The sequence below is a fragment of the Monodelphis domestica genome, chromosome 6, assembly GCF_027887165.1.
Source record: "Monodelphis domestica isolate mMonDom1 chromosome 6, mMonDom1.pri, whole genome shotgun sequence".
Classification (NCBI taxonomy): domain Eukaryota; kingdom Metazoa; phylum Chordata; class Mammalia; order Didelphimorphia; family Didelphidae; genus Monodelphis; species Monodelphis domestica.
Window position 1 is genome coordinate 289,386,812 of NC_077232.1, and position 12,362 is coordinate 289,399,173.

The 12,362-nt window shown below is 38.4% G+C and overlaps 1 protein-coding gene across 2 annotated transcripts in view; it reads right to left on the minus strand.

Annotated features, from left to right (window-relative positions):
* Positions 1-1,494: 1,494 nt before the first annotated feature.
* The window catches only part of MTHFD2L (methylenetetrahydrofolate dehydrogenase (NADP+ dependent) 2 like), a 121,856-nt gene continuing 110,988 nt past the window's right edge, over positions 1,495-12,362 (minus strand). Inside the window, exons 8-9 of one of the 2 annotated variants that reach the window (XR_008913042.1) lie at positions 3,380-3,504; positions 2,094-2,222 (exon numbers count right to left, since the gene is read on the minus strand). Coding sequence is in view for 1 of the 2 variants with exons in the window: in XM_007495670.3 (XP_007495732.2) it covers positions 2,110-2,222 (113 nt within the window). In the remaining variant the exon portion in view is untranslated. Of the gene's footprint in view, positions 2,223-3,379; positions 3,505-12,362 lie in introns of both variants that reach the window. The other variant, XM_007495670.3, reaches the window with a different exon arrangement.

The following is a 12,362-nucleotide window of genomic DNA, read 5'->3' on the forward strand; positions in this document are numbered from 1 at the left end:
AAGCAATTAACAAGGTGCCTGGTACATAGTTATGCTATAAGATGATGATGATGATGATGGTGATGATGATGATGATGTAGAAATGTGTATGCCTTGTTCATTCTATTTACATGAGCACTGCCATAGCCCAAGTCTAGATTTTGACAGCCTCCTAGCTGGCCTCCCGGCCTCTATTTTTTTTTTTAATTTGTTTTAATCTATCTTGTGAAATGCTACCTTTTTCATTTTCCCGGAACACCATTTTAATCATATCATTTTTCTGCTCAAGACATACAGTGAGTGGCTCCTTGAGTTGTCAGTGGATTAAAGTTGAAACTGTCTGTCTTCCAGGGCCCTCTTGTAATCCAACCCCTCCCTACCCATCCAATGTTATTTCCCAATAATGCCCATACATCCTCCAATCCAGTCAGTCAGGCTGGTTTTCTCATTGTCCTACAAGCATATCAAGTTCATTCTTGCCTCCACCTCCCCACACCCCCTCTAATGCTCTCCTGCTCTTCCTCTGAGATTATCCAAATCCTATCCATCCTTTAAAGCTCAGTTCAAATCAGTTAATAAAGTTGTGAGAATCTGTCTGTCTCTTCTCTGCAAAGAAGAAAGATTCCCTACAGGGCTACATTCTTGTAGCTTCTGTACATTCCCAGGTAGGGCAAAACTCAAAATGGACTTGTTCAAAGTCCTTTCTCACTTATTGTCATACGCTTTGTAGGATGCTACCACAAGACCATAGCCAGAAATATGGATTTGAGAAACAGGTTTAAATACAACCAGAATGACCCAAGAGTTGGCAATTGACTTTCCTGCAGAATTCCAAAATCTCATATTTGAAAGGAACCAAGGTAATTGGTTCAACTCTCATCAAAACAAATTCTCTTCTATATATGTTGCATGAAAGAGAGGAAAGAACTCAGAATATGGAGTTAAGGAGACCTGAATTCAATCATTCACAGAAACTTCCTAGCCATGTGACCTTGGACAAGCAAGTTGACCTGTCTGCTTCAACTTCCCTAACAGTAAAATGGGGTTAATAATGGCATTTACCTCCAAGGGTTGGAATGAGGAGCAAATGAGACTTTTGCCAAGCATTTACCACAGTGCTTGGCACATAGTAAGTGTTGAATAAATGTCTATGCTTTTCCGTTATTCCCTCCCTGTTTGGGCACTTTGGTTTCCTCTTCCAAAAAAGCAAGAGGTTGAACTGAATGACTTCTAATGTCATGGTTAATGGTGATCAACATCATCAATCTGTCACTTAAAGACTCCCAGTGAGGATGAACAATGAGACAACCCATTTCATGTTTGGATTTTTGGAGAGGAGGGGTGAAGAAGTTAAGCTACCAGAGTTACAATTTTGAAAGTGTGGAGGGCCCAATTCTCACAATATTTGAAATGCAAAACGGCATGAAATACTTGGTAGGAAATGATAGTCATTATTTTTCACCTTCCAAAAAAGTAGTGATCAAGAAAAATTGATAATAACTGACTCATATTCCCTTTGTTCTATTTCTACAAAATCTTTAATTCACTACACACATTTTGACAGCATCTCTGATGGAGGCATGAGAAGGGAACAGTCAGGCTTTCATGAATGATATTCCAAAGGAGACTACATCTTGTTAGTTACACAACAGAGAGAAAACAAGATCCTATTGTGTTGACAATTGGGTACAAAAGAAAGCATCTGATTCAGAAGAGTAAAGCCCTCCCTTAAATGATAGCCTCTGGATGTCTCCCATCAACATGGTGAAATCCTCCAAGATTCCTTTAAGGACATTGTTGTGAATATTCTCAGAAACTTGTCATCTGACTATATGTCCTTTATTATTTCAGCATTCTGTAACTTAATCTTTTTAATCAATCAGCGTTATCCACAAGGAAAGAGCAATTGCTGCTTTTGTTTGTTTATTAAATGAAAATGAAAACAATAATCCTTAGTAGAGAATTCACAAAATTTTGTGAGCTGCCTGTTTGAGAATTATTCCAGACATGAAAAATAAATATAATGTAGAAATAAATAGCTTTGTAGTAAAATATAGAAGTTTTGACTCTTGAATGATAAATAAGCCACAGGACATTAGTCTTATTTTAGTTCCATATATCAAGAGTTTTCTAGTAAATTATCTTCTTGGCTGCCAGAAGGGTATTCCTCAGAAGCATTGCCACAGTCATAGGCCCCACACCGCCTGGCACTGGAGTGATAAACTTAGCTTTCTTCTTAACTTCTGATAAAAGAAACAGAACATTTGTTATTGTGACACATTATTCAGATCATATTCCATGTTAATAATAAAAAAAATAAACATCCATCAGAGGGACAGTTTGGTGGCTCAGTGGAGAGAGAGTCAGTACTAGAGATGAGAGGTTCTGGATCAAAATTTGGGCTTAGGCTTCCTAGCTGTGTGACTCTGGGCAAGTCACTTTACCCCAGTTGCCTAGCCCTTACTGCTCTTCGGTCTTGGAATCCATACTTAGTATTGATTCTAAGATGGAAGGTAAAAGTTTTTTTTTTAATCCATCAAAAAAGAGAACTTCAATATATTATACACATATGTCTTTTGCAAGAAGCCCCTCTTTGTGTTGAGAAGAGGTGGGGAAGGGTGTGGGGAGAGACAGAGAGACAGAGAGAGGCAAGAGAGGCAGACAGAGAGACAGCAGAATGTTTTAATATAGGACCATAGTTAGTTCCTCATTGTCTCTCTGGTGTAGTAATTTCTTTCTCACACCTTCCCCATAATATTCCAATCATTTAGAGTGCTCATAATGCAATAAGAACTGGATTCCAAAGAGATAAGGGATAGAGGGAGTGGAAATGGAGACAGGATAGATGCACTAGAATTTCAGTATTCTGTGCAAGCAGATCACTTCGGAAATGGGTCATTTAACTATACAAGACTAACTGCTCACAATTATATTCAATTAGGTATAGTAGTACCTTTTCCTTGCAACTGACTGGTTAATGATGCTAGAGCTCTTCCACCCAATCCCAGGGCTCCAAAATTCCCTGTGTTCTTCTACTCAGCATCACCATTTTCCCATTTGTTCAGGTTCTATTGTCTTCATTCTATTTGCTTCACATACTCACCCCACACATCCAATCAGTTTCCAAATCTGATTATTTCTACCTCTACAGTATCTCCATATGTGTCTCCTTTCAATTTAAATAGTCATCCTAATTCAGTATCCCCTCACCTCTCACCTGAAATCTCTCTTGTTTCTATGCCATGGTATGTTCTATCCCCAGTACCTGGAATGTGCTCCCTTCTCATCTCCACTTTCTTAGAATTCCTATTTTCTTTCAGGACTCAACTCAAATACTACTAGTCAGAATGAAGCCTTTCCTGATCCCCAAGGCTACTAGTATCTCCTCCCATCAAATTACCTTGTTTTTCTTGTGTACGTATTTTTATATACCTATGTTGTCTCTCCTTAGAGAATGTATGCTTCTTGAGGGCACCTTGCTATATAGGATATAGCTTAAGACATATTACTTCAATTGATCTCAACCTAATGGAATAAAAATAATACATATTAACTAAATTGCTCTGACGTGTTTATAGAGACCCAGAACATAACTACATTTAACATTCCATTCATACACTGATTTTGGACAAAACTGAGCAGAAATTGTCTGAAACTTTGCCTCCTGTCCACATTTCCTTCTAATTTTTACAGTAATACTTCTTTCATAACAAATGACTTCTAACAAATCCCCAAATACTCTCCTTTCCTAGTAATAAAATCCTTTTTATAAGCTAATTTATTATTAATAAAAAAAGAAACTTTTGTTTCCAGTTTTTAAAAAAAGAGTGTATTATTGTAAGGAAAAGCAATTAAAACTGTATAATTATCACTTGTGAAAGTAAAATTTTATTGAAGACTACATTAACCTCACAACTTTCTTCTTTCAAAGTTAAGAAAGGTTTCTGGGAGGAAGAGGGCGTTAGAAAGCAAAAAGAAAGTGATTGATGTATAGAGGGAAAAAACATTGGCCTTAGAGACTGAATATAAGTCTGAATCCCAGTTTTCAACTTGGTCGTTGTATGATCTTATAAAAATTATATTGAAACTCTCTGACTTTGTAAAATGAGAGCATTGGAAGAGATAATCTCTAAAGTAGCTTTAGCTCCAAATCCATGATATGATGATAAATAGAAGAGTGAAAATGACTGCTAAACTGAGTTAACTTTATTAATGTAATGAATTTTGTATTTTCTACCTTCTAAATGGGCAGGGGAGCAGAGGAATGGAGAGGAAGGAATAAAATCTGGAACTGAAAATAAAATCGAATGAAAAACATTATACTAATTGTGAGTGAGATTAACTTAGTAATAAAACAGAGGAAGATAGCAGAATAAACTAGGAAGAAAAATTCAACATTTTTTGTTATTTGTTATTTACAAGAAATACTCTTAAATGTAAAGATTCACTTTGGATAAGAACAAAAAAAGGAAAATGAAGAAATTGTATTATATGATTTTAACGTTCCCTTTTAGTTCTAGATCTTTGAAAATCTTTCCCTCTCAATTATGACCTCTATTTAGTGTTTCACAGCTAGTCTATTATGAAGCACTTTTCTCAGGTGTCAGGTCAGATCAATGACCGTTAGTGCAGAAAGTTTGAGTTTTAGCCATTATGGGTATACTGACCTGTTGGTATGAGGGACAATTGGGGTGAAGTAAGCAAGGTTAGAAAATAAGACTGTGTGGTCATGTATGGCCTAATGTTATACTTAGTAATAAAAAGATAGTTAAACCTTAGAAAAGATAATAAACAATAAATTATATTAATAACAAAATGAAAGATTATAACAAGGGCCTCACTGCCTGCCTCTCTTTCAAGCCATGTTTAAACTATTTTCTTTAGCAATCTACTTTTATCCCAAATGTAACCATTTGAATTTTCATAACTGAAACATAAACATTTGTCTGATGTATGATTTGATGAACTCAGCTGATGTTACTACATGCTTTCGCATTTGCCATCGAGACCCCTGGCATAAGTGGTGATAATGACTTAGATCAATGAAAAATAAAATAGAACATAATGTCAAGACAACATTTACTGTGTATCAGGTACAAAGAAAGGGGAAAACAGTTTCTAGTCTCCAGAAATCTACTGGGAGAAACAATGTGAGACCAAGTAGGTGTAACAAGTTACATACAAGAAACACTAAAGATGATCCACAGAGATGAGGCACTAGAATTAAGGGAGTTCAGGAGAGGCAAACTAGAACTCCAAGGAAGCCTGTAGGTGGAGATGGGGAGGCAGAGATTTCTAGGTATGGGAAGAAATGGGAGTGTCCTGTGTAAGGAAGCAAAGAGGGCAAATGTAACTGTATCACACAGTATGTGGGACTGTACAGAGTGTGAAAAGACTAGAAAAGAAGGTAGGGTCAAAGCTTGAAGAGTTTTCAATGGCAAATAGAAGACTTTATTATATAAATATAATATATTCTTGACATATAAGATGTAATTAATATATACATTATAATTCTGGAGGTGATAGGGAGGCACTGGAGTTTATGTCTGGGTGAATATGTCTGATATAATACTTGTGCTTTAGGATGATCAATTTGACAGCTGAGTGGAGGATGAGCTATAGTGGGAAGTGATTTGAGTCAGAGAAACCAAACAACAGGTTATGGCAATAGTATAGGTGTGAGGTGATAAGGGTCTGAATTTGGGTGTCAGAAGATAAAGGAGACAAATGAGAGAACTGTAATAAAGGTAGAATCAATATGTCTCAGAATCAGATTTGATATGGGAAGCTGGGATAAGGTTCAAGAAAGAGTAAGGACTTGGGGAATGACATCTAAGAAAATGGCTGCTCTTTATCATCCGTTTCAATGAGCATTAATCAGATAAAAGCCAAGAAATGCCATACAAATATTATTTCATGCTACTGTTCATTTCCCCATCCCCATTTTAATTTTATTATTATCTCAAAATTGATACTACAGTCATCTCTCACTATATCAGGGTTCACTTATCTCAGCTTTACTGTATTGTGGGTTTAAAAAAAAATCTAATTCTGTATCACAGAGTTTTTGCTATATCGTGGGATTTTTCAGATGAATACCATACAGTACAATGGAAATGCAGTACGCCACTAGCGCTTACACAAGTTTGCCAAGTAAGGTTGTACACAGCACTGACAGAATGACAGAATGAAAAGCGATCAAACACAGTGCTGTGTTCTGTATCCTGGGTGCTGATTGGTTCAGTGTTTATTTAAGAGTGTGGAAAATGTTAATAAGACTGTGAAAAAGGTTTATAGGAGAGTGGAAAGGGTTTATAAAGCCTTAAAATATATATAAATAATAAAATAATTATAATGCTGCTACTTGGCAAATTTTCACCTATCCTGGGAGTCTCTGGAATGTAATTCCCTCTACAGATGAAGGATCCCTGTAAGAATCAGTTCCAAAGCAGAAGAGAGGCAAGGCTTAGACAATTGGGCTTAAGTATCTTGCCCAAGGTCACACAACAAGGAAGTGCCAGAGGTCATATATGAACACAGAATCTCATACTTCCAGGCCTGACTCTCTATCTACTAAGCCACCTAGCTGCCCTGCCCATTTCCATTTTATTTTATTTTACTTTACTTTTATTAAATATGTATTTATTAAGTATCTCCTAGGCACTATACTAGATGATGCAGATGCAAGAACAAAGAACTAAATGATTCCTACTCATAAAGAGTTTCAATCTAATGGAGGGAGAAAATGCAAAAATTTATCTATAGTATAAATATAAAATTTACATACACACTTACTGGTTAAATACAAGGTCATTTCATATATTATTAAGTGAACCACCTTTTTTTGAAAAAAATATATGTTTTTTACCAATTATATGAAATAACAATTTTCCAAGAAGCTTTCTGAAGTTATAAGATTCAAAATGCCTCCTTCCCTCCCTTCCCTCCTGATCTGGGTTATACATATATTTTCATGCAAAACCTATTTCCATATTGCTCACTGTGGTAAGAGAATAATCATATAAAAACAAAATCCCAAAATAAAAACTCACATAAGGTAAGGTAAAAATAGTATGCTTTGATCTGGATTTCAACCACAACAGTTCTTTCTCTGGGAGTGGATAGCATTCTTTGTTGTAAGTCCTTCAGAATTGTTCTGCATCAAGGGAGAGAAATCTGGAAACTTTGGCAATAAGCCTGGAAGAGCTACAAGAATCCTGCAAGCAGGGAAGAGGCGATGGGCAAAAAGGAACTTGGAAACTTGGAGGAAGAGAAAAGCTGATCCAGGCAGCTGAAATGAACTCCTGGCATAGAGTACCTGGGCAGAGGGTTTTTTTTTAGGACTCTGACTGAATCTCAAAGTCAGTGATCTTTCTCTCCCAGAATTTCTGATCCCAGATCCTCCTGAACCCCAGTCAGAGGACAAAGACTTTTAAAGACAAGCAGTCCACAAAGAAGATCTCTACAATTCCTTTTGAACCTTGAACTTGGGGACACTTGCTATACCAACCAAGAAACCCGGGTTTCTCTACTCTGAACCCTTAAGGGTTCAGGTTATCAGACCTGAGCAACCTAACTTTGGGGGGAGGGTGTTAATTAGATAGGGATACCCTCTCCCTCTTTCCCTCCTAAATCTCAATCCTTACCATTTATCAACCCTGTCCCTTTCCTGCTTCCCTTGAATAAACTCAGTCATTAGAACCCAGAACTGACTTCAGCTTTATTAGAAGACAGCCTGAATTGAGGGGGGAGGAGAAAGGGTTTCTCTCTCCCAGAAGAAAGAGACTTACCACCTGAAGCCTCTACCAACAAAGATCACAGAGAGCCTGCCAGTAGGAATTGAAGGCAGCCATAGTGAGGGAGTCTAGTCAGAGAGTGCTGAGGAGGAAAAGACAAAATCCATCCTCTTTCTCTCCTCTGGCTAAACAACACTCACTCTGTCCCCTGCTTTAAAAGGAAGAGGCTCCATTTCCATTCTCCCCTTTCCCCATTATATTATACTGTATTCTTGAGAATAACTTAAGTCTTTCACAGTTTCACAATCCAAAATACTGTTGTTACTGAGTATAATATTTTCTTGGTTCTGCTTATTTCACTCTGCATCCTCTTCAGCGTTCCTTCCACAATAGTATTCCATCACTGTTACATACCACAATTTGGTCCGGTCAAGATGGCGGCTTAGAGAAAGCTAAAGTTGAGATCTCCGGAAAACCCTTCCCGACCGATCTCAAACTATAAGCTCCTAAGGCGCCGAAATTCAAGACGATCAACAGCATAGACCCTGGGAATCCTCCTCCTGGACCTGGACCTGGATCAGAAGGTACGGCCCCCCTCAAAAGCCAGAACCCGAGATCACTCGGACCTAAGGGGTAGGAGCGCAGAGTCCAAGGCTCCGGGAAGCCGCAGCCCCGCCCCGCTCAGAGAGCAGGGTAGTCTGAAACAACAACAACCCTCAGGGCCTTCTATCTGAGTCCCAGTGAAAGTCACTGCCCTCGGAGCTCCCCCTGCAGAGAGCAGGGTTGTCTGAAACAACAGCAACCCTCAGGGCGGGCAAGACAAGCCCATCCCCCTGCAGGCCGACGAAACAGCCTCACTGCCAGCTATTCTGAAGGCAACTTCCAGAAAGCAACCCGACCCAGAGAGCCGGGGGAGAGTGTGGCCCCCTGGTCCAACCCTTCCACTCCAGTTCCAGTGAGGCATACTCAATTTAACCCAGGGAAACCTCATAGAACCAACAATCTGCCCAGGACTAAAGCCTCTGAACACCAGACAGAGATAAGAAAAGCTAATCCTCCACATTCAGAGATGGCAAACTCCACAGAAGCACAGAAGCCCCAAAATACCAAGAAAAATAAGAAGAAAGGGGCGACTTTGGACACATTCTATGGAGCCAAAATACAAAATACAGAGGAGATAGAAGATGATATACAAGAAAATGCTCCAAAACATACCACAATTTGTTCAGCTACTCCCCAATTGAGGGCCACATCCTTAATTTCCAATCTTTTGCCACCACAAAAAGGGTTGCTATAAATATTTTTTGTAGAAGTAGATCCTTCTCCCTTTTTTTAGATTTATTTGGGATAGAGACCTAGTAGTAGTATTACTGGATTAAAGGATATGCAGTTTTATAGTCCTTTGGATACAGTTCCAAATTGTCCTCAAGAATGTTTGGATGAGTGGACTACCAGGTAAACATGGTTGCAGTCTAGACGCAAGACTCTTCCTCTCCTCAGCACCTACTGATATAGACTACCTTAAAAGACCAAAAAACCCAAATTCATGAGAATGAAGGGACTCTACAGTACGGTGAAGCATTGAAGGTACATGGGATTTGTGCATTGCCAAATTATAAGGGGGTGAAAAAGCCCCCACCAAAATATGAACTGATCTATCCTCCCCACACCCTACCTACAGAGCCAGAGTCAGAGCCAGCTTGTGCTAGAAGCAGTGAATGAGCAAGGGTCACCTCTGGAGTGAGTGAGGGGAACCTCTGGAGCAAGCAAGGGACACCACTGGATCCTTGGCAGCTGACTATGACCACCAAAGACTTATCCCTGAAAGCAGCAAGACCTGAAACCCCAGCAGGATGAAGAGCGCACACCATGGGCACTCACAGGAAGATAGCACACAGAGAAGGGCAGCAAACAGCAGAAGCTGTGGAGATTCAAGAGCTTGCCTCAGGCAAAATCCTTGTTCTTAACTCGATACACAGAGAGCCTGCCCATCTCACTCAGATTTCTGACTAAAAAGGGAAGGAAAAACCTCCAGAGTGATGGCAAATCATGCCCAGGAACAACAACCCCCCTCCAGCAAGAAAAACAAGAAGAAGGGGTGGACCCTGGAAAATTTTTACAGAGGAAAAACCCAGGCTACAGAGGAAATAGAAGAGGAAATTCAAATGAATGCACCAAAACCTTCCAAAAAATGGAAATTGTCCACAAGCTCTTGAAGAATTTAAATTGGAGCTTATTAAAAAGATGGAAGTCTTCTGGCAAGAAAAGTGGGAAATAGTTCAAAAAGAAAATAACAGTTTAAAGGACCAGAATTCCCAATTGGAGAAACAGCTAGAAGCCACAAAAAGCAGGATAGACCAAACTGAAAAGGAAATTCCAAAGATTATAGCATAAAATCAAAAGATTAAAGCAGAAAACCAAAAGATTATAACAGAAAACCAGGCCTTAAGGACCAGAATTGGGCAATTAGAAACCAATGATCTTGCAAAACAGCAAGAATAAATGAAGGAAAATCAAAAGACTGACAAAATAGAAGAAAACATAAAATATCACACTGAAAAGATGACAGATCAAGAAAACAGAGCAAGGAGTGACAATTTGAGAATCATTGGTCTACCTGAAAACCCAGAAATAAACAGAAATCTTGACATCATACTACAAGAAATTATACAAGAAAACTGCCCTGATGTTCTTGAACAAGGGGTCAAAATAGACATTGAAAGAGTAAATAGAACACTGTCTACACTAAATCCTCAAAAGACAATTCTCAGGAATGTAATTGCCAAATTCAAGAGCTTCCAAGCTAAGGAGAAATTTTTACAAGAAGACAAAAAGAGACAATTAGATATCTAGGAGCACCAATCAGGATTACACAAGATCTGGCAGTTTCCATGCAAAAGTACTGCAAGGCTTGGAATATGATATTCAGAAAGGTAAGAGAAGTGGGTCTTCAACCAAGGATCACCTAACCATCAAAACTGATTATAAACTTCCAGGGGAATGTATGGGCATTCAACAAAATAGAAGATTTCCAAGTATTTGTAAAGGAAATTGGAGAAAAATTGATTGTTCATGGGTAGGATGAGCTAACATAATAAAAATGACATTTTTATTATCGAAATTAATTTACTTATTTAGTGCCATACCCATTGAACTACCAAAAAACTTTTTTACTGAATTAGAAAAAAACATAACAAAGTTCGGGGGCAGCTGGGTAGCTCAGTGGATTGAGAGCTAGCCCTAGAGACGGGAGGTCCTAGGTTCAAATCTGGCCTCAGACACTTACCAGCTCTGTGACCCTGGGCAAGTCACTTGACCCCCATTGCCTAGGCCTTACCACTCTTCTGCCTTAGAGCCGATACTATGTATTGACTCCAAGACGGAAGGTAAGGGTTAAAAAAAAAAAACATAAAGTTCATTTGGAAAAACAAAAGATCAGGGATATCCAGAGAAATCATGAAAAAAAAATGCAAAGGGAGGAGGACTTGCAGTCCCAGATCTCAAACTATACTATAAAGCAGAGGTCATCAAAACAATTTGGTACTGACTAAGAAACAGAAAGAAGGATCAATGGAATAGACTTGTGGTAAATGACCTCAGCAAGGCAGTCTATGATATGCCCAAAGATCCCAGTTTTGGGGACCAAAACCCAATATTTGAGGAAAACTGCTGGGAAAATTGGAAGACAGTATGGGAGAGATTAGGTTTGGATCAACATCTCACACCCTATATCAAGATAAACTCAGAATGGGTGAATGACCTGAATATAAAGAAGAAAACTATAAGCAAATTAGGAGACCACAGAATAGTACCCTTGTCAGATCTTTGGGAAAGGAAATACTTTAAAACCAAGCAAGAGCTAGAAAAAAAATCACAAAATGTAAAATCAATAATTTTGATTACATCAAATTAAAATGTTTTTGTACACACAAAACCAATGCAAACAAAATTAGAAGGAAAGTAACAAATTGGGAAACAATCTTCATTACAAAAACCTCTGACAAAGGTTTAATTACTCAGATTTATAAATAGCTAAATCAATTGTACAAAAAATCAAGCCATTCTCCAATTGATAAATGGGCAAGGAACATGAATAGGCAATTTTCGGTAAAAGAAATAAAAATTATTTATAAGCCCATGAAAAAGTGTTCTAAATCTCTTATAATCAGAGAGATGCAAACCAAAACAACTCTGAGGTGTCACCTCACACCTAGCAGATTGGCTAACATGACAACAAAGGAAAGTAATGAATGCTGGAGGGGATGTGGCAAAGTTGGGACATTAATGCATTGCTGGTTGAATTGTGAATTGATCCAACCATTCTGGAGGGCAATTTTGAACTATGCTGGAAAGACACTAAAAGACTGTCTGCCCTTTGATCCAGCCATACCATTGCTGGGTTTGTACCCCAAAGAGATAATAAGGAAAAAGATATGTACAAGAATATTCATAACTGTGTTCTTTGTGGTGGCAAAAATTGGAAAATGAGGGGATGCTCTTCAATTGAGTAATGGCTGAACAAATTGTGGTATATGTTGGTGATGGAATACTATTGTTCTTAAAGGAATAATAAACTGGAGGAATTCCATGTGAACTGGAACGACCTCCAGTAATTGATTCATAATGAAAGGAGCAGGACCAGGAGAA